The 23,510-nt window shown below is 35.6% G+C and overlaps 1 protein-coding gene across 2 annotated transcripts in view; it reads left to right on the top strand.

Annotated features, from left to right (window-relative positions):
- LOC149572182 (L-arabinokinase-like) overlaps positions 1-23,510 on the top strand; it is a 307,470-nt gene that overhangs the window by 224,865 nt on the left and 59,095 nt on the right. For both annotated transcript variants that reach the window (XM_089813447.1, XM_089813448.1), the window contains exon 21: positions 16,568-16,655. In XM_089813447.1, coding sequence (XP_089669573.1) covers positions 16,568-16,655 — 88 coding nt within the window. The remainder of the gene's footprint in view (positions 1-16,567; positions 16,656-23,510) is intronic.

The following is a 23,510-nucleotide window of genomic DNA, read 5'->3' as shown; positions in this document are numbered from 1 at the left end:
GGGCTGATACCTCAAATTTCTCCATGTTAGTGAAAAATGTATATAAGGGATTGCACCTCAAACTTCTCCCTCATAGAGAAGAATACATTAACAAGTGATTGCACCTCAAACTATTCCCTCACAGAGAAGAATGCATTATAGTAGATCTCAAGGAATCACTGATGCTGAGTCTCCCTCTTGGCATGGTCTTCATTCTCTTCAACTCTAAGCTTGTCTAAAAAATGCACAAAGTTCATTTTGCCAAGAGTCTTGGTGATAATACTGGTCATCTGTTCTTCAGCGTTAGCATACCTCAACTGAATAGCATTCCATTGCACCATATCTCTAATATAGTGATATTTTATTTCCACATGCTTTGACCTGTCATGAAATACAAGGTTGAAGTCTGCATCACTCTTGGTGAATGAAGTCTGCATCACTCTTGGTGAATGTCAAGCTTACAGAGTATATCTATCTAGGAATATCATGACCTAGGTGTTTGCATAAAGGCCTTCCAACCTACATACATGGGATTCTATCTAATGAATAACAATCCTTTGATTGCTACAATTTACCAATCACAAGAGAAACCATCTTGACATTGTCACTCCCTTTGAAATCAATATGATCAAGGTCCTCAGAAGTCAACTAAGGCGGACCCTCTAGCTGCTCCCTCTGTCACGGAAGCATTCCCTGCTGACATGGTCCCAACTATGGAAGATATCTTGCACTAAGAGACTCTCATCATCTAGCATGATCCACATACAGCTAAAAGTTCTAGATCTAAGTCCACCTTGAACCTATAGTCATAAGATGGAGCCCTAGACTAGATAGGAACATGATCATGCTGAGATTAGAACGAAATCCCCTCGCAGTCTGCTCGCTCTTACTTGGAGAGCTCTCATCTCAAAACATCCATGAGGAAATAGAAAAACTTAACAATTGCTTGAGGATGATGTAAGAGTTCAATATCTGCTCCATCCTCATGTTTCACTCATCTAAAACTCCCACAACTCATGATGAATCCATTTCCTGTTAGTGCCAAACTACATTGCCACTTAGTAGCACACTAAACACGAATGGCAAGCTGCATTCCCTTTTTGTAACTCATCGAAATGATTCAAAGAGAGTGCAAAATAAGAACTCCAGAATTTCTCAGCCCAAGAGTCTTTGGAATTTGTCCAAGGCTTGAGTAGAGTTATGACTTCATCCATAATATGAATAGGGAATGTTATAATAATCTGACTCACCAAGTGGTTACAATCTCCACATGTGATAGGATAACGTCTTCAATTCTCCACTGGGCAATAGTAATGGATACCAGTATTGATAGCTACTAGCCTACTCCAATTATCAAATGCTATGAAACACTTATCTATCTCATAAAGATATTGAACCAACATATTCTTCAGGTTTTGTGACCATGTTTAATCCTTGTGAGCCTGGACATCTACTTCACCTCACATCCATGAATTCTTTAGTTTAATAGTAATGTGTATATTTTCGAATTGTTGAGTGTGGCTCTTTGCAATGCATAGACTGCTCCAGCTTAGGAATATATATGCAGTAGGGGACAAGCTTCACAATGCACAATGTTCTAATGCAGATTCAAATTTGCCCTGCAACTCCTGGCTCAGGCATATGCAAACAATGACATAGCTACAATAACATTAATACTTTCTACAACACAAATAATCGACAACTAAGAAAGCAAACTAAATTGAAAGAAACAAAGAAAGTTTCTAAGCAGTAACCTACTGACATAATTGACTAGTATACTATATATATCAATATTAGTCTAATAGTATGTTGGAATGGAAATTGATGGAAAAGATATTATTTTATTTATTTTTCCCAAAGAAGATCATTACATCTGATCTTTCTTTGCTTCAAACCACCTTTAGGAGTTGGGGGCTATCCTTTTTGGGGTCCTATTTAAATGATAATAATAGACAGAGCCTTGATACAACAGATCCTTGGCTTGCTCACCTTGTGCCATTATAATAAAGAAATCCACATAGACCAGTCCTAGAAGAACAAATGCTTAATGGCCATACAAAACCCAAATTGCTTGTAACACTAATTCATTACATGACACTTCAATATATTAAATACCAGGCAGTGTGCAACAATACTACCAGGTATAGGAGTGTATGGATAGCCTACAATACCATGACAATAAATCATCAGAATATACATTCCTTTCACCTCCATGAAAAATCCCTCTCTTGTAATAAACTCCTTCGTTGGTGAACCCAACTCAATGATATTAAAATCAAGTTATCCCACATAGGTATATCTTTTCTTTCAACTAACATACTAAAATCCTTTTTTGATACTCCTTAATAAGCCATAAAGTTAGTGGTTTAATTCTACGACCTAGAAGAATGATAAATTTTAAGATATCAAAGTATTGTTTAACACTCCAAAACTTTTTTAGGACAGTCTCAATTTCTAGTCAGGGTAGTGATCTTTGATGATCATATTTACAAATCTAATGGCCCCTTCCATGTCCCAATAACTATATCATACTACATTTGTGCCTTGCAAACCAACTAGTAAAATCCCCCATTCAAGTACAGCCATTCTTTGCTTGATGAGGAACATAGAACCTTTGAGGACAATCTCTCTCTCTTTCTTTCTCTTGCTCTCCCTCTCCCTCTCTCTCTCAATCTCAACACATAACCACTTCTTGCTAAGCCTGGATTTCCTTTTGAGGTTTCTTTGAAAATTTTAACCATCTCTCTCAACATTTCCCAACCTTTCCGCTCCATTTGCTTTTATCTACTCCCGTAGAATGGGTATGCTACAAGAATCTTCATGATAATGTTGTAACTACTTTGTTTTCTACCAGTGTTTGGGTTTAGTTTGATTTTCTTATCTCCATCATTTAGCTAGGAAACTTTTATGGACAATTTTTAGTTTATGTTGTGGAAGAATACGGGTTGAAGTCTAAAGAGATCGATTACATTTCAATTTACAAGATGATGGTTGAACACAAGTGTATGATAGAACTTTGATGTAGCTGTGAGATGGGGTAAAAACTGAAATGCATTCTACACATATAATGGGCTCGCTCATTACAATGTTTGAAGATTGTTGAGATTGATTGCATTCCATCTACAAGCCAATTGCTGTAAAAAGTGTTCAATTAAACTATTGGCTAAAATTTTTGTTAGTCACTAAGACTACAACTTACAAAATTGTGTCTTTAGGCAACGGTGTAGTGAGATAAATATCTCCCCTTGCAGTAGGGGAGGCTCCCTTCTTACCGTTGGTGACTAGAATAGAAACCTAACCTGAAGTTAACAAATTAGTGGTTCTTTGAATCAACTCCTTGTTTTTCAGGAATGATTGTATGGTGAAAACTTCTATTTGCAAATTAACAAAAGGTACTTACTGCTATGGTAATATGGGTGGCTTAGTAGTTGACGTAAGAATAACTCTTAAGACAACAATCATAACTATATTTGGCTGATTGATAATGCGAACACAAAGTTTCTTACAATTAATCCCTTTTGATGAGTAAAGCGAGATAACAAGGTGCAAAGTCTCTTCCAAGTTAGAATAATATACTTGAAATCAAAGCACAAAGTCTTTAATCTTAAGTATTTGCAGCCACTATCAAACTGTAACAATTTTGTTCATGAAAGCTCAAATTCTTCAAGAAACAAAACTGGTTACATTATAAATTGAACCAAGATAAATTGATCAATGAAACTTAAGAATAGAAAGATCAACTTCAAGCTTCACAACTCAAAGTTTGAGAACACCTACGTCTTTATTCAATTCAGAAATTTTTGTCTAGCAAAACAAAGTTTTCAAGTTACAAGCACTTCAACATAGCCTCTTTATATAAAGCAAAAGATAAATATTTACAGTGAGCTTTCTCCTTTGTATAGTAAAAGAAGAGAGAGAAAGATGGGGAGGAAAGGGGAAACCCTCAACCACCTTGACTTATTCAACTAACAAACTTGTAACTAACTTTAACTTATTCTAAGTTGTATGCCTAATGCTGTTGCAACTTGATTAAATGATTGTGTATATAGGTGCATGTTTCCTTTATTTTACAAAGTACATTGCTTCTACATGTAATCTGTCAAAACTACTTCCACTTCTAGAAAGCACAAGAAAGAAATGGCCAATACACTTAGAAAGATCATGTAGAGCTGTAGTATTCGGTTCTCTTGTGCTTCATGCAACAATTGATAACTTATAGATAATGTGTGCATTCTTTGAAGTAACATTACTACATTCTTTTATCTTTTCCTATGGTTCACAAAGTGAAAATTTATAGCCTGTGAGAGTATTAGTCTCTCCAAAATCAAAATTTTCTATCTCAAGCTGTAGGCAAATTTGTTGGAATACTTTAGAATAACTGAGAGGGGGGGTGAATCAGTTATCCAAGGTCCAGATGTATATATAAAACTTTTCACAGCTTAGTGAATCCATAAAACATTTATACTCATGTATGCATTTATTAGATTATGCAATCACTTAAAACTTGTAGGTTACTGTCAAATCAACTTGCAAAAATGTAAAGCATGAAACATAACAGATTCATCAACACACTTGACACAATGATTTACGTGGAAACCCAATTTGGGGAAAATCACCAGTAACATGCTACTCTTTTCACTCTTCTGAAGTGATGCCCTATGAAAGGCCAACCCTGTGAAAGGTTACAATACACACTGTTAAATGCAACCCTGTTAAAGGATTTCAATCACCATGTTAGGAGTGAGCCTTGTTAGAAGATTTTAGATCATTCACTTGGAATGTCACCCGGTTGAAGGATTTACAAATGACTGTTAGGTCAACCTTAATCCAAAGGATTTACCCTAGACTGAGACAATTTTTAGAGAGTAATAGTAAGGCTTTGATTTGATACAACTTACAACTTCTCTTGCAGATTATAGATCTCTGTTCAGTCCTCAATTCTGCTTGGCCTTCATACTTTGTAGCTCTGATAACTTGTTTATCCTTCAAGTATTCATCTCCTTAAGCCTTCTTGCTTAACATGCCATTGCAAACTCTTCTCTTAGGTTACTAGATGAAGCAAAATCCTTGACACCTTGTCTCCCTTAAGTTGTCACACATGACAACCTTGCTTTATGACCAATCATCCCTATAAATAGGAAATTAAGATATTTTGTTGCTTATTTTCCATCGTCCAAATTAGGGTTTAGATGGATTATGTAGGATACAATTAACCTACCCCATATCTCATCTCTTTTGGAAACTTCTCCTAGAATCCATTTGAATTTGCCTAAAAATGGTTTACCTTGAATTTTGTGCTACCAACTCATCAACCTTATCTTCCACTTGGTTCACACAATCCAAGAAAACAAGCTTGTCGGCTCAGATTCATCGAATTCGCGATCTTTTAAATAATGCAGTTGCTTGACATAATCAACCTTTTGATGCTCGGCACATACTGCGTTGCTCGACATCCATTGTGAAATTACTCGTCACAAACTAAAGTTTACTGGTGCTCGGCATCAACTAAACTTTACTCAGCATCCACTGTTCTGCTCGGCATACATTAGAATGAATTTTTACTCGTCTCCAACTAATTTTCTGCTCGGCTTGTATTGACTTTGCTTGGCACCTACTATCCACTTGGTCAAGCTTAGTAGAAAAACTTTGTGTAACTTGTTCTTCTAATCTTTTTTTAGTGTAACTAGCCTTTGTAACTTTAAGTAGATTATCAATACATCATGTCATCACTGTCTCAATTGATCCTTGTACTTCATTACATAATCATAACTCAACCTTTCCTCTAGGTGCTATTGTTACATCTTTTGATCAAATCCTCTTCATCAATCAAATAAGTGATAGTAATTGAATCTTATAAGCAGTTGCCGTACCAGCAAATAGCAGGTTTGACATCAGTGACAAAACAATGATTGAAACATATAGTCTTCTTCATCAATCTCCCTCTTTCAATAATCTCTCTCAACAATGATCTTTTCAATCTATTTTCAACAGAATTACTTCCTCAAATTATATTATGAGAACTCCCTCATCATCGAGTTCTCCACTTTTAGTGATAATTGCATGTGGCAGCTATTGAAAACTATTGGTGATCATGTGCTCTTGGTCTTGCAAATGTTGTACAGTTGCTTATCCTTCAACCACTAGGCTTTGGAACACCTATTCCCCGTTGCCCATTAGATGCAAGGTTTTGTAATACATCTCCACCGAGGATAAAGTACCATAATTACACAAAACATCTAAGTTAACTTTGTTCATGGTCTTCCACACATATAGGCCCGCCTTAAGAGATTTATGTTTTTGGTGAAATCAAGCAAGAAGTTCCTTCAACCTAGCTGAAATATCTTTCCCATTTCTTAGTATCCTACAGCTATACTTGATCACATCCACCCCTTGGGACACCGAACGATCACATTAGTTGTCTATAGCTCTGGCTTTCCTTGCAATTCACACTGTGTCTTCTGAAGACCCAACTGTTAGAGAAGTGGCTTTCATTTCCTAATTGATGTCTTGCAGTCTAGTATTGTCCTCTTTAAGCCCGTTCTTCCTTTTCCACAACTTGTCATTCTTTTGACTCTTTGAGTGAGCAAGATGAGAGCATCGTGTACATCCTATGGACAAACTAGGTAAGGTTGTTTACCAAGTTCAATTGTGGTGAACTTATAATCAGTGGTTTGCATTTTCTTTGTTGACTTTTCAATGAAAGGCTCACCCACGTCTACATATTAGGCGTTGTTAGCACCCACTACGATCCTTGACACCACTTCGGCATTTTTGGTTTTAGGAACTTTGGCCTTTGCAACCACATTGGAATCATGGTCCTCAGGTTGAAGTTCTTCCTTCTTCCTCTTTTCAGTATTTATAGTAAGCTAGGGAGGAAGAGCGAAGGAAGAGGATCCTATAGTAGCAATGGTAAGCAAAGTAGATACCAAATTAGTTTGTGCAACTTAGTCACAATAGTTAGGGCTTTAGATATGATTGCCACTAGAGATGGGTTGCTATATGTGACTTCTACCATGAATTGCTCAAACTGCATTGACAAAGTATTCATCAATGCCATGGATGGAACAACAACATTAGGGAGAAACATGGTGTAAGCCTAGAACATACTCTCGAAGTTGTGATATTGCTCCACTATTAGGACTGCAGGAGCAATTGTAGAGATGGGCATAGCCAGTGTGATAAAAGTTGGATCCACGTGAAATGGAGCCTACTCAGGACGAAAATTGCCCATGGCAACATCCAAGGGTGAATCCATTGACTCATCTAAGCTCGCAGAATTACGAAGGGTCGTTGCAAATAATACTTCTAGGGGAGGGGGTCTCCTTGGGAAGCACTTTCTTGGTGGAGGAGGAAGTTCATCATCACTAAGATCAATGTGAATCTTCTGAGGTTTTGTAGATTTCACCTCAAGCACATGCCCCTCTACTTTGTCACTCTTGATGGTGAGCTTTGGGATAACTATTGTCGAAGACTTCATGTCATCCTTTTGCTTGCCTCTCATTTTGACCCTTAGACCAATTGGACTTGCCGGATCAAAATCTTTTCCAAGCTTAACCTTTATGGGTTTTAGCCCTCTTTTCTTCAATCAAATATTTGTGTTAGCAAGAATAGGTTGAAAATAATTCCATATGGAAACGCTTTTCTTGGATAAGTAGAGTGGAGACGGGATAGGCAGCCTATCAAGATGATGCTCAATGTACATGACATCATGTATATGAACATCATCTTCAACCTTTGCAGGGATCATTGCAAGGTTAAAGTCAACAATTTTCTTTAGGATCAACTGACAATAGTCCATCTGGCAAATGTTGATCTCTATGCGCAAATCAACCCAATGGTGTTTAAGGCGATGAACATGAATGTAGGATTTTTTGATTTATCATTCATGCCTCTTTAATCAAAACAAGAACATGTCATGAGCTTCTTGAAAGTGGTTCTTTGCAGTTCAAATTCCATGTTCTTTTCTTTTGGTACCGTGTCTAGCGAATAGCCGCCAATCTTTAAAGGATTCTTTTTAAAATACCAACAATAAAATCATTGTGAATCTTTTGAGGTTTTGTAGATTTCACCTCAAGCACGTGCCCCTCTACTTTGTCACTCTTGATGGTAAGCTTTGGAATAATTGTTGTCTAAGACTTCGTGCCATCCTTTTGCTTGCCTCTCATTTCGACCCTTAGACCGATTGGACTGGCTAGATCAAAATCTTTTCCAAGCTTAACCTTTATGGGTTTCAGCCCTCATTTCTTCAACCAGATATTTATGTTAGCTAGAATAGGTTGAAAATAATTCCATATGGAAACACTTTCCTTGGATAATTAGGATGGAGACAAAATAGGCAACCTATCAAAAGATGATTGTTAGTGTACTCCAGACCATGGATATGAACATCATCTTCAACCTTTGCAGTGATTATTGCGAGGTTAAAGTCAATAATTTTCTTAAGGATTAACTGACAATAGTCCATCTGGAAAATGTCAATCTCTATGCGCAAATCAACCCGATGGTCTTTAAGGCGAGGAAAATGAATGTAGGATTTTTTGATTTATCGTATATGCCTCTTTAGTCAAAACAAGAACACGTCATGAACTTCTTGAAAGTGGTCCTTTTCTGTTCAAACTTCATGTTTTTTTCTTTCGGTACTATGTCTAGTGAATAGTTACCAATCTTTAGAGGATTCTTTGATAAAATACCAACACTAAGATCAATGTGAATCTTCTAGGTTTTGTAGATTTCACCTCAAGCATCCGTCCCTTTGCTTTGTCACTCTTGATGGTGAGCTTTGGAATAACTGTTGTCAAAGACTTTATGCCATCCTTTTGCTTGCCTCTCATTTTGACCCTTAGACCAATTGGACTGGCCAGTTCAAAATCGTTTCCAAGCTCAACCTTTATGGGTTTCAACCCTCTTTTCTTCAACTAGATATTTGTGTTAGCAAGAATAGGTTGAAGATAATTCCATATGGAAATGCTTTCCTTAGATAAGTAGGATGGAGACGGGATAGGTAGCTTATCAAGATGATGCTTAATGTACTCTTGATCATGGATATGAACATCATCCTCAACCTTTGCAGGGATCACTGCAAGCTTAAAGTCAACAGTTTGCTTAAGGATCATCTGCCAATACTCCATCTAGCAAATGTCGATCTCTATGTGCAAATCAACCCAATGGTCTTTAAGGCGGTGAACATGAATGTAGGATTTTTTGATTTATCGTTCATGCCTCTTTAATCAAAACAAGAATGCATCATGAACTTCATGAAAGTGGTTCTTTGTAGTTCAAACTCCATGTTCTTTTCTTTTGGTACTCAGTCTACGGAATAACCACCAATCTTTAGAGGATTCTTTGATAAAATACTAACACGTGGCCTATGCAAGGAAGATGGGTATGATTGTACTGCTATCAACTGCCTTGCTAACTCCATAACGATGATCTTATCAGTGGGATACCGTGGACGAGTATATGACTCGTCTCTGAATAACCAACTCTTTTGTTTGTGAAGTTCGGAAACTGGAGGATTAGACAATCATATTCATTCACTTTCGTCCAAGCCTTGTTGGACACATGCTTCTTTGGCAGTTCCTTGTTGAATAATTACACATGATGCCCAAAGAAGGCATCTTACACCCTCTTGTAGTGTATGCAGCTGGACCTCAAGGTGAGATAACCAAAATATTCCCATACTGGCATTGTCACACAGTCACCCTTTGTAGATAGGCTCAAGAATGAACCCAAGGCAAAAACAATTTACACTAGATACTAGTTCATATAAAAAGTCTTAGTCAAAGAGAGATGGGATAGTTGTTCCAATCATAGTTGGAAAACTTGCCAAAGCCAAAAGCTCGCCAGGCCCCCTGAAAGTTTAATTGGGAAAAACTTGGCTATTTAAAAAAAAAAAACTCGTGAAAACTCGAGAACCAAAAAAACCACTAAAATTTAATTCAAGATACATTTTTTGGCAAATTTCAATGAGAAGATGCATCTAATGAGTTCATTATAGAGAACACAAAAGAAACAAGCAGGAGTTTAGATATATATAAATGCATAGTATGTACAAAATTGCATTCTCATGCAAAATATTGATGGTGGGAAGCATAGTAGTAAATAGTTTGTGTCAAACTAGAAGTAAAAACATCATTACAATCACATCTTCCTCTTCCTAGTGCTAGTATACTGTAACTCTCTATTTTACATAATATATATAGGTTTTTTGCCTTCTGCTTTTAACAAATAAATAAATAAATTTAAACAATCTTTTTGTTTTTTTTAAAAGAGTTTTTCTGAAAAACTCAGTGATTTTTCCACAAAATCTCAACAATTTTTTTTGTAGTTGAGTCACGATTAAATTTGTGAAAAACTCGCCAGTCCCAAAAACTCGGCAATTAGCAGAAACTCGCCGATTATTCGGTGATTATGCCAACTATGGTTCCAATAACATATCACTTATCATCTCTTCCCAAAAGATGTTCCTTTGTTTCGAGTAAACAATGAGAGAGTTGTACATCCACAACTCAAAGACATTGGATTCATTGAGTCCAACAATGCGACTAAGTAGAGTGATAAGGTTATTGATTCCTTCACTTAAGTGATGCAGGGGCATCCGTCACGTGAAGATATTTTGAAAATTCTAGATTATTATATTGTAACATGGCTTGGTAAGCCATTTCAATAGTTTTGGATTAGTCATGATACATTTCTTGGTCTCTTTATTGTAACTAGAACTTAATCTAATTGATGTTGAAAACTATTAGAGAGTCAGTTATAAAGTTAGTTATCGGATTGTGTTCTCTTCAAGATCTTTATCTCTGCAATAGAGAACCGAGAGGGTAGTGGTGAAGTAAGATAGCATAGAATGGAGGATAAAGAGAAATCGATGTAATCAATCGAATACAAAAATAATGAATAAAATAGACTTTTGTATTTACATCCGACTATCTCTTGACTGTGCGGATTTAAGAAGGTTATGTATTGTATTGGAAGCCTCTGTTATTTGCTGTTGGTTCAATGATTCAAATTTATTAATATTTTCATCAGTGAGATCATGAATTTCTTTGTCAAGTATAATTGGTTATACAATGAGTTATGTTTGATTGCTTGAGATTTATTTGGAGATATCAGTGCATAGAATTTTGATTGGGCTCATTCATCATTTTGCTGCGTTCTCCACATCATTAAGTTAGAATGACACACTCCTTTTGGCCATCTAACAAGAATTAGCCTCTTGTTTATCAACTAGATGGCTTTCACATACCTACTGCATTCTGCCATATCATTGTTCTATCTCTCCAGGGCTTTTTGTTTAGTGATGTTAGTCACCAATGGAGAAGGTGGAACTAGGAAAATTCTTTCAAGAGTTTCCAGATCCAAGCTAATGATGGTCTTCTTGTGTTGATCTCTGATAGTTCTTGATGAAACATCCAAATTCTTTGCACAAGCACATATGAAGTTTGGCTCATGGGCAGCTAAAGGAAAAGCAGAAACTAAATGAGTGCCACTTTGTTTGATAGACAACATATTACTTGTAGATGCAATATCTACTCCCTTTAGGATTCCTCGATATCCATGTGTGAGATATCAATGTCCTTAGTGTTTTCACAATATGAGGTGACTTATGAAGGAGGCATGGAGTTATGGTACTGGCCATACTGATACTTCATTTTTTGTCTCCCTTTACCGTTATTTGGAGTGGTGTCTTGTGTCATGACAAGTGTGCACAAGCAACTATGACATGAAAATTCGACAACGTAAGCACATCTTCAAGAGGGGGATCCATTGTGTTTTTTTTTTGCATTCAAATGTGAAGTATGAGACATTTGCATGGAAGGTATGGCTTGAAGTTATTGGGATAGCAAATGTATGCTAATATTTGAGCTCAAAAACATGCATTTTTATGGTGAAATACTAGAACAAGGTTTTGGAGTATAAGAGCTTATGTGGACAGCCATGATGTTGCATGGAAAATGTTTGAAAGTGGATGGAAAGATGTCTACTCATAATGCCTTATAATGAGAATTTGTATTTTCATCATAAGTAAACGTGGAGGCACATGCAAGCAACCACCAGTCGTGTGGCAGTGGTATGTAAAGTATGAATGGAGTTTGTGCTAACATGGAAGTGAGATTTTTGGATGCAAAAGCATGTGGAAAATGAGCTCACATCATGAGAGTTTTTTTAAGAATGGGGTTTTTTAATTCCGATTGCATATAGAAGTAAGGTGAAGTACTTGCACATGCAACTTTGAGAATTTAGATGGAAAATAGGAGCACATCATATACACTATGTAAATTTGAGAATTGAAATGAAAAGACTTGCATAAACAAAATAACAAACATATACAAAAAAGCTTTACGAGAATGGCAAAGAATCTTATCTCTTTCCTCAAGAAGCAAATAAAGAAGTCTTTAAGTCTCTTATGCAAAATCTAAAAATAAATCCAAAGAGATTTTTGGATTTAGAATGATTACATGAAAGAGAGCTAAATAAACATTGAATCTTGACCCTATCTTTGCAAAATGAATGCATTTTTTTAGGAAAAATTTGTAGCTTGCCAAGTGTAGGAAGTTGGAGATAAAAAATGCATCATTTTCGCAACTACTTTGACCAAGCAATATGCAACGCATCTAAAAAATGGCGTCCAAAGATTTATATACAACTTGAAAAGGATTGTATACAAGCTGGAAATGATAAATAATGCTTTAAATCTTCCCTTGAGGCAATGAGTTGAAGATTTGGTGAAGCAAAATGCTCGAACACAAGGCATTTTTGTGCACAAACATGCCCTAAATAGGCTGTAATCTGAAAAAAAATCCTTCTAAATCTGCAATTTTAAGGAGCCAAGAATGATCCTTGAGAGATTTAATACAAAAACAACACTATAGGAAGCAAAAAACATTGTGTTTTGATCATAAATCTTGTGGTTCCTTCCTCCAAAATCCCGTTTTTGTCAAAATTGCCCAAAATAAGTGGGTTTCTAGAAGTCAAAAACACATGCTTTCCTCTCAAAAATCGCCACTCTTGCTTGGTTGATCAAAGACATTTGCAAAATAGATTAAGGACGAGCTTTTTAGCTTCCAAAGCACATGTTTTTGTGCCAAAAATTGTCACTCTATGAAAAATGCATGCAAAAGGGAATTAAGATGTGGTTTTTGTAATGAAAAGCATGTGCTTTTCAAGCAAAAATTGCCATTGTTGCCTTCAATGGTTATAAGATGAGTATAGATACTTTTTGGTGCTTAAAAAATGTGCTTTTGGATCCAAATTCGATGCATATAGGAGGATTTGGTCTAAAATGCCTTCGAAGTGTGTAATGACATGTTTTTTGAACGCAAAAGCACATGCTTTTGTCTTGAAAATTGCCGCTCATATGCTTTGCAAATGTAAACATAAGTAATGACGTTCTTTTTGAAGGGAAAATCATGTGTTTTGCACTTTAAAAAGCCTCTATTGAAGCAGTAATGACATGTTTTTGGGATGAAGGAGTAATGGCCTATTTCTAGGAAGGAAAGACACATATTTTTCAAAATGCATGTGCTTTTGGGTATGCATTTTAATTATAATGCAAGTCAATAAACATACTAATAGATTCTAAAATGCAATAACATGTGCTTTTGGGTTCAAATTCCTCACTTATAAGTAGTTGAAGTGATAAATTAATATGTTATCACCTATAAAAAGTCCACCTATATGTATTTAAGACATATTTATTAGTTGTGGGTTTTTAATAGGTGTTTTGCATGTTGATATATGCTTTGAATTATAAAATCCTCTCTGGTTTTTTAAATGTATTGTGATTAATTATTGTAATAATTATTTATTAAGTTTGAGTAGACTCGAACCCAAGACGTTTAGGCTCGCAATTTACCATTGTGTTGTAGGCTCTTGCCTAGATTGAGCTGAAAATTTAAAATGGATGTCATGCTCCACTTTAAATATTAAAGATGGTTTTATTTTGTGGGATTGCCAATAAAAAGCCCACTTTTGGAGGATTTTAAATCAAGATGTCACGTCGCCTTGAAAACCCCACCTTTTCCTTCATAACTTGAGCTAGATATCTTTATTGAGGCCTAATTTTAGCTCGAAATGAGCGGGATTGCAATACCTATTATCACAAGGCAAAAAGAAGACTCGAAACTATCTACAACAAGAAGAAAAACAAACAAAAGATTTGAAAGTTCACTAAAATCAAGCATTTGCAGTTAGAGAAGAAAAACTCTTTCTTACAAATATTTGGGGATTAAATTTGATGGAAACCTTCAAAAGAAATGCATGAATAGAGTAACATAGATTACAATTCAAGGATAATGAATTGGCTTAACGACGCTTTACCAATACGTCAAGACAAAGAGGGTGCACGTATGAATTCATGAGAAAATTGTGTAGTGTTGCCTCAATTTTGTGATGTCAAAATTGAGGAGAATAGATATTCTTTTGAGAGGGTATAAATTGGAATGAAAAATCAATATGCATCCCACAGACACAATAGGGTAGTTTTTGTCTACTTTAGATTGTTCTTTTAATACATGTTTTGCTTGTCTCATAACCTGCTTAATAATGTTGTGGAACACCCAAAAAGGAATCAAAATAATTAAAATCTAAATATAGAAAGCCGAAAATTTATTGGAAAAAATAAGGTATGCACACAAAGAGTTTCAAGAAGCCTCAAGCTAAGTATAAAGAAAGACATGATCAACATAGAGTTGAGGATACATTAAAGTTGGGGACAAGGTATAGCTTTAGCTGATTAAAGAAATCTGAAAAACTGTAAGGGAAAATGATGGAGCTATAAGTGCTTCGATGTTGTCCTCTTGAAATTCTCTAATTAATCGAGCTATTTGTTTCAGATTAGATCTGTCTAACATGTGAAATATATTCTCTCTTTGATCCTCGTGTGCTAGTTGCAAGAAAGGAATTCGTATACCTTCCCTTGAAGACCTTGCACCTGATGCTCATGTGGAGTTGGATAAAAATGATGTTTCTGAAAGAAAGGTGAGGGTATCAAAGTGAGGAGAGAAGAAAAGTTGGCCAATGAGATTAAAAGACAATTGCCAAGAAAAGCTGATTGATATTCTATGTAGAAATTGGGGAAATTGTTCCTTCATCTCTTGGGTTCATAAGCTTTTGGGATCAAATGCCTTGTAGTTATGAGACGCAGTCCAAATTGAACCAAATAGGATCAGGAGTACTAATAGCAGTTCTTTGAGCTAGCCACTACTTGCATTCACTACTAAAATTTTCAAGGCATGCTACTCAACACTGTTAATAATTATATTATGATGTCTGTCATGCAGAACAGAATAAACAAGAGTGTTACAAGGGTTTACAGATATTGTAGATGGTCCTAATTTATTCAGACATATATGAACCATAGATGTTTGAATGACTGTTTGGAAATAAAGAATCCACACATCAATCTGCATAGTGACAAACATGCCAGGTATGACAGGGTGACAGATGCACTAATAAAATGACAGTTAAGGTCATATCATGATAGTTGCAGATGTGGCATGTTGACTTTACTCTGATGGCCATTGCGGCTTTCACATTTGTAAATCAGTAAAGGTGTAAGGCAGTTGTGAAGACTGTCTCTTTAAGTTCTTTGACACTTCATTGTTTGGTTCATTCCAATTAAATTTTGTTATGCATGCTCTTGTTCTATTCATTTACTGCTTCTTGTTTTAGGGTTTTTAGGAGTTCTGGTATGTATGTGGAGTGGACGAGTGTGCGTTAAAGCAAGCTACTGAGCATATTGTGTTGTATGGGTATTGATGATACACTGTTGGTGTTATAGCAGATATCTAAAATACAATAAACTTGTGATATTACAAGGTGATATTGATTAAAGGAAAGGCTTTGCAAGTTTATTCTTTTGAAGTTTCAATAGATTAGATCTCTTTAGGGTGAAAACCCCTTGTTTTGTGCTCTATTTTTGTGTTCTTAGAGTACTATGTTGTTTCATATCACACATACATCAACCTACTTTAGTTACAGTGCTTAATAAATTTATTTCTAAGCACAAAACTACAATTTTTTTAAACAAATACTAAGGAAAGAGAGAAAATCAACTTAAATGTTTGGATTTGAGATAGATTTGTATTGGTGATTATAGATCACTTTCGTTTTAAGTTTCTATTCTATCTTGATAAACATAATTGCTTATAGATTACTGTTGTTGCAGTATAGTAATATCAGTTCTATCTCTTTGTTTGAACTTAAAGCCCAAATAAAAGACTTAATGGATCATTTTTAAAAAGATTTTTTTAGGTCTTCTGCATAGGTGTATATTTCTGGGCTGACTGCTACTATTAATATGATTTGTGTTTAGATAGAAAAGCAATTAGCACACTTACATTCTATTTTGGTCATGAAAATAAATTTCAAATTGGAAGGAATGTTTTGCCTCATCTTGAGCTTTTGCTGCCATTCTAAATTTTATTTTTTTTGAATTTGAAAACAATTAAAGTTTATGGTCCATGTTAATATGATTCTACTTTAGTTGACACCTATTAGAAATTAAGTTTGGCAAGTTACATAGATGGCTCTATATGCATATATACTTAAGTTAGAAAATGGTTATAATAGACCTTTGATGTAGGTGTCTTCAAGTGTTCCAGAAGGAAAAGGTGTCTCATCTTCTGCTGCTGTAGAAGTTGCTACAATGTCGGCTATTGCTGCTGCACATGGTGAGCACTTTTCATACAAGTTACTCTTTACTATTGGTGATCCATCCAGATTAATTGTTTTATAGTTTTGCATACAAATTGCAAGTTTAAATTTCAACTTATACCCTTTAAGTAGTGCAGCAGTAATGTCCTTTGACATTCATGGTAGTGATCCTTATTACCCCTTTTCACTTTATTGGAGGATTGTATGTGGGTATAATGCCATACTTCTGCAGGCTGCTAATAAGTTATTAACCATCATATTGAGCTAAAATTCAAAGAAGAATCCAAGGTAACGAAGGAAGTGTCATAACCAAAAGCATTATATCTGCTGAAATAGCAACCCAGGCCAAAAACATTATTTCTGACGATTAAAGAGGAACCTAGCAAAAACACTTTGTTTGAATGTCCAAAGAAAGATCAGAGCAGGCAGGATTAATTAAGTCGTAACTAATATAGGCGGCACATTAAATTATATAGATAAAAATCATAAAATCAATGCACCCCAGGAATTGAAGCATATTTTTGGAAGATCCCTTGACAGCACTCTATAACAGATGATTACCATATCTGCTCAACAGTTCAATCTTACATCTCTCCAAGACACAATGAAGGCATTTGAATCCCCTTTTAGCAATTGGTCTTGTCTTCTTGGAAGCATTTTTAAAAGTCCTACCATATTTGTGGGTTTTTCGAGTTGTGGAAATGTCATCTAAAGTCCTTTGTTATGTGTTGGGTGAATATTTTGCAACTGACAGTTTTTGTGAAAATTCAGTTGCAAAATAGGATGACCAGCCACAATGTATGAGATAGAGTCTCTCCTACCTTAAAAAAAAGGTTCCCCCTTCTCACCATACCTTGGATCAACTCAAGGTAAGTAAGAAGTTAAGAGATTTTGAAAGGTTATTACCGATATTCTTTCCTCTTATCTTTCAGGAATGAAAATACTTACCCATAGTGTCAGTAATGGGCAATATGAAATCTCAAATTACACTTCTATCTAAAGATGGAAACAGTGATACTGATATGTCAACACTAATTCAAAGGCTAGTTGAAAGCGTACCGGTTTGACTCTAAGTCCGGTTTTAATCAATTCTATAAGAATAACCTTGACTATTGGGGCTCAAAGATATTTAGAAGTAAAGAATTCTAGCTATTTTTTTGAATTAGGAAAGTAATACAAGCTACAGTCAAAGCTTTTAGTCTATGTATTACCACAGTCGCTTCTAGTCAAAGCTTCAAATCCGACTGTTTCTTAACTGTTTTATGCTCAATTATTTAGATCAAACAGCAATAGCATGAATCAAAGAAGACAAATGCAAATCACAATCAAAGCTTCCAATTTGCTCTAATCTTAATTGCACTCAATCAAGGTTTAGCTCCAATTGTTTCTTTGTATTCACTTTTCATCTGAAATAGTACTACACAATCAAAGTTATGCTTGCACAATTCTTTAGAGCTTTCTTGCATACAATAAAAGATCATATTTACAATGAAAGAATAGTCCTTTGTATAGGCAAAAGAGTTGAGAGAAAAGTGGAGGAAAAAGTGGGAGCAACTCAACCTTGACTCGATCTAACTAGGCAAGAGAAATTATTGGATTACATGTCATAAGGATTTGCAATCGAATTGCATGTAATTACATAATTTCATGCAATTCATTCTCTCCAATCTATAAACATTAAAACTAAAGAAAGAAGAAGGAAGAAAGATGAAACAACCCTAGGGATTGTTTCGAAGGGCCTTGTACTTGGCGATACAATCACATAGGAAGATATGAGATTTCCACTGTCTTTGATATGGCTTCAATTTAGACTGTATCAGCATAGGCTGATTTCACAACCTTGTAATTTGGTGAAAGAGAATCCCATAGGCATTTCTCTATTAATTTGTATGCAGCAAACTTGTTCATCGTGTGCGATCCAAGTTCTTCACAATCAAGATCAACATTTACTTTGACTGTATACTCTAAAGTCATTTCCTCCTCTATGACCGGGTTGTTATGTTCTATAAGGACATTGCATCCCATTTGCTCCAAATTACACATGATCTCTGTTTCAATTGATCGACAGTCTTCTAAGGCTGCTTGCAACTTTATCAGAAGTTTTCTCAGTGTCTCTTCTTTGTGACCGATGAGTCCTTGAATCAGACCATCTAAATCAGCATTAGCCATTTGATTCCAATCACCTAGGATTTCTTTGAAGGTGTCAGTTTCTTGATTCAAAGAAGTGATTAGGCCATGTAACATCTCTACAACACCTCAGATACATTCAAGAACTTTGACTGCATCCTTGATGGCCTGACCTCCTTTAGAGATAACCTCTCCAAACCAAGTCTTTGCTGCTTCAATTATTTGATTTTCTTGAGGTCTTTGAGATGTGGTGCCTGTTTGTTGTGAAGACTGTTGACAAATGACCTCATTGAAATGAGAAACTTCTTGCTTAAGTTGATTCTTCTTCTCCCATGGCTCATGGTTTCTTTTTGACACATTGGCAAGTGCATCTTGAGCATCTTGTAGACAACTCAGCCATGATTGTTTACCAAGTTCAAATTTTAGTGAACTTGTACTCTGAACAATTACGTTCTTTAGTTGGTTTATCTAACAAAGCTTCAACAATCTTTGTTAGAATATATAGTCCAGTGATATAATTGAGAGGGGGGGGGGGGGGGGGGGTGAATCTATCCAACTATTATCACAATTATCAACCTTAAGCAAACTTAATGATATGAGCAATATAAACTGAAACCACAACAAGATACTCATTCACAATAACACCAGATATGTTAACTAGGCAAACCCTTGATCAGAGGGAAAATCCTGGTGGGGATGGTACCCACAAGATGATGTACTAATATAAATGTTCCTTATTAGAGGATGGACCCTGTTAGGAGTCTATGAATATATTCAGTACATACGAGTCCCTGTTAAGAGACATTGAATCCCTATTAAGAGATTCCAACCCTTTTAGGAGTTGTGGAAGATAGCTGGACCCACTGTTCAAATAGCTTCAAGGGCAAGACCAATGAACTCACTGTCCAAATGATCTTTGTATTATTCCTTGCAAAATAATATAATTATACTGTATGGTTTCTTCCTCTTTATCTGTCCTGTCAATTGGACTTCTGCTCCTTCTGATCTTGTAACCAGATCACAAATCTTGCATCCAATAATCCCTTCGATCACTTACAAACAAGGAAAACATATTTTCTTTATACTAAATCTTCATAATAGTTCATTGAGTCTGCTTTGAGGCTTTCCCAATTAATTATAATAAGATAATTAATTAATTACAATTACAATTACAATAGCACTGTAAGCTCACAGTTTATGCAAAACTTCACACGTGCGATACTAGGGCTTGCGCAATCGCTAATGTCATCAACTAATTGTCCTTTGTCACTATCTGACTAGGCATCTTGTCATTGTATCTCAGATGTAAGATAGAAAACAAACATTAGGAACTGCTTTCCAAATACTCTTTCTCTGAATTGCTCTTTGTAAATTAGGTACAACTTCCATGCGTCTTCGACTTAGACTCCACACACTTGAGTACGTCATCAGGACACAGTGCCGAACATGTCCATAATTGCGCGTCACCAAAAAATAAACCATTGTCTGTACCATTAAGATCTTTGTTTGCTACTCAGTCAGTCTTTACAGAATCCATGCTATGTTCACAACAATGACAAACATAGTCATAAATGCAACATGTCAATACTCTCGAATGCTTAAGATACTCCCTCAAAGTAGTATCATCAACAGTCATGCTAACAATCTCCCCCTTTGGCATTGATGGCAATATAGATGAAAAACACCTAGTTCCAAGAATACCAAGTAATACTCTATTGTTGTTGCTGCTCTCATCTTCTCAAATCCTCTTCATTAAGCAAGTCTGAAATCCTTTGGATTTTAGGACCGTCATTAGCTGTTCACATGCTAAATAAATCTCAACACAACAAGTGCATACTTCTTCTTTGTAGACATCAATTGTTTACTTCACACTAAACAATTTACAATACATCAGGTGCATATTCCTGCTTCCTTTCATGAATCTTTCTAAGTCTCCCTAAAGAGATATCTCTTCCCCATTGCTTAGGAGTTCTCCCCCATAACTTAGGATATTTATTTTCATGCATACTCTCCCCCATTGACATCAATGTCAAAGGCCTCAATGTTACAACATACCAATTGGTAATATGCTGCTCCAAGTCTTCAACCAGCTCGAGTGTCCAAAGACACTATTCAAAACCAAATACCAAGAGTTCTCAATAACTCTGCTCATCACAGATACTTCCCCATACTAGAAGCATTAGCATTCAGTCTAGTCTAACAATAGTGCTCTGTACCACTGGACTAATGCACTTAATGCATCACCTACTTAGAAGTGGGCAGAGGTATAACCCCAAGCATACCTCTCAAGTATTCAAATGTATCTTTAGGCAAAGGCTTCGTAAAGATATCTGCAATTTGATCTTTAGTACTCACATACTCCAATCTGATCTCCTTTTCTGCTGCTTTCTCTCTCAACACATGATACTTAATAGATATATGCTTAGTCTTAGAATGCAATATAGGATTCTTAGACATACTCACTATACTTGTGTTATTACAATAAATGATAACAGGTTCTTCAAACTCAATTCTGATATCCTTCAGCATTTGCTTCATCCACATAACTTGATTACAGATATTTGCTACTGCAACAAACTCTGCTTGAGCTGTATTCTGCAAAATACAATCTTGCTTCTTGCTTAACCAAGAAACCAATCTTTCTCCAAGAAAGAATGCTCCACCACTGGTGCTCTTTTTGTCATCCATATTGCTTGCCCAATCCACATCAGTATATGCACATAGAGTGAAATCGCTTGATCTGTGATACCAAATTCCATAGTCAGATGTCCCTTTGAAATATTTGAATATTCTCTTTACTAATGCAAGATGATACTCCTTAGGATCGGCTTGAAATCCAACTACAATCCCAATTGCATTTTTTATATCTGGCCTGGTGTGAGTTAGATATTGCAAACTTCCAATCATGGATTTGTGCTTCTTTTGCTCTACTGCAAGTGTCTCATCTTTGCTGGATAACCTATGACCGGTTATCACAGGTGTACCAATATGTTTACAACTTTCTAAACCAAACCTTATCAACAAGTCATTTGGATACTTAGCTTGTCAAATGAAAATACCATCACTCTTTTGTACAATCTGCAATCCTATGAAAAACTTTCTCCTATCATGCTCTTTTTAAACTCATTCTTCATTTCCTCAACAAACTTATCACTTGCTTTATCATTACCTCCAAAAATGATGTCATCAACAAATATTACTATTATCAGCAAACCGTTCTCAACTTCTTTCAAATACAAGTTACTATCTGCTATATGTTTAGCAAATCCAAACTTTGCCAAATAACTGTTCAAGCTCGCATACCAGGTTCTAGGTGCTTCCTTCATACCATATAGAGCTTTCTTTATTCTGCATACCATGCCTTTCTCTATTGATAAATGAAAACTTCAAGTTGCTCAATATATACCTTTTCTTCAAATTCTCCATTCAAGAAGGCTGATTTAACATCCATCTGATAAACCTTGAACTTCTTATTTACTACATAAGCTAAGAACATCCTTACTGTTTCCATTATGGGTACAGATGCATATGCCTTCTCACAATCTATGCCTTCTTGCTGTGAATATCCCTTACATACAAGTCTAGCCTTGTTGCTCACAACTTCACTTTGCTTATTTATCTTGTTTCTGAATACCCATTTAGTTCCTATCATATTCTTATCTTTAGGTCTAGGAACTAACTGCCATGTATTATTCTTCACACTCTGATCTAATTCTTCCTTCATTGCTTGAATCCAATGATCATCTTTACATACTTCATCTACCCTCTTAGGTTCAACTTGAGAAAACAAACATAATTCATATATTTCTTCATTTACCTGATTACTATTTATGCTCCCAATGTTCTTTCTAGGAGGATGATTTGTTGATATAGTTCTGCTAGGAGTTGTCAACTCAACTCTTTCTTCTGCTCCAGGCTTAGATCTCTACTCTTCAATCTGATTTCCCTTTTGTAAATCATTGTTAGTCTCAATGATAACTTCCACATTTTCATGGTTAGCCTTTGGATCAACAATAGTTACCAAAGCTATCTCTTCTACTACTTCCTCTTTCTTAACCAATTCAGGCTCATTATCTTTATCATAACAGTCTTTCAAGAATCTTTACATACTTGCTTTAAATTATTCATCTTCATCAAAAAGTGAACTCTTTCTTGATTTTCTTACTCTCTTAGGACATCTTGATGAAAAATGACCAAACTCTTTACATGTCCAACAAACAAAAATTTCCATACCTTCTGGCTCTCTTTTCATAAGATCAATACCTTATTTGATCTTCATGTCTTCTTCGGAACTGAATCTATCTTTACTTGTCCTTCTATTCTTCTGAATGCAATAGAAGGATTCTGGTTTTGGATACTGAATGTTTAGTTCTTTACACAATTCTGATAACTCACCAAGAATCTCCATCTTCTGTGTGTCGAAATTTCGTCCATTTGACTTAGGACTATTCTTTTTGAAATAACTCGCAACTGATCTCCCAAAGCTATTAAGCTTTCCTTCAAGGACCTGACACTCTGATACCAATTGTTAGAATATATAGTCCACTGACATAATTGAGAGGGGGAATTGGGTGAATAAGTTATCCAACTATTATCACAATTATCAACTTTAAACAGGCTTAACCATATGAGCAAAATAAATTGAAACCACAACAAGATACTCATACACAATAACACGATATATGTTACCTAGGGAAACCCTTGATTAGAGGGAAAACCATGGTGGGGATGGTACCCATAAGATG

Source organism: Cupressus sempervirens, chromosome 2 (genome assembly GCF_028749045.1).
Source record: "Cupressus sempervirens isolate cs-2001-9-10 chromosome 2, ASM2874904v1, whole genome shotgun sequence".
Lineage (NCBI taxonomy): Eukaryota > Viridiplantae > Streptophyta > Pinopsida > Cupressales > Cupressaceae > Cupressus > Cupressus sempervirens.
Note: the sequence above shows the minus strand (reverse complement) of the source record. Positions and strands in the feature narration are given on the sequence as shown.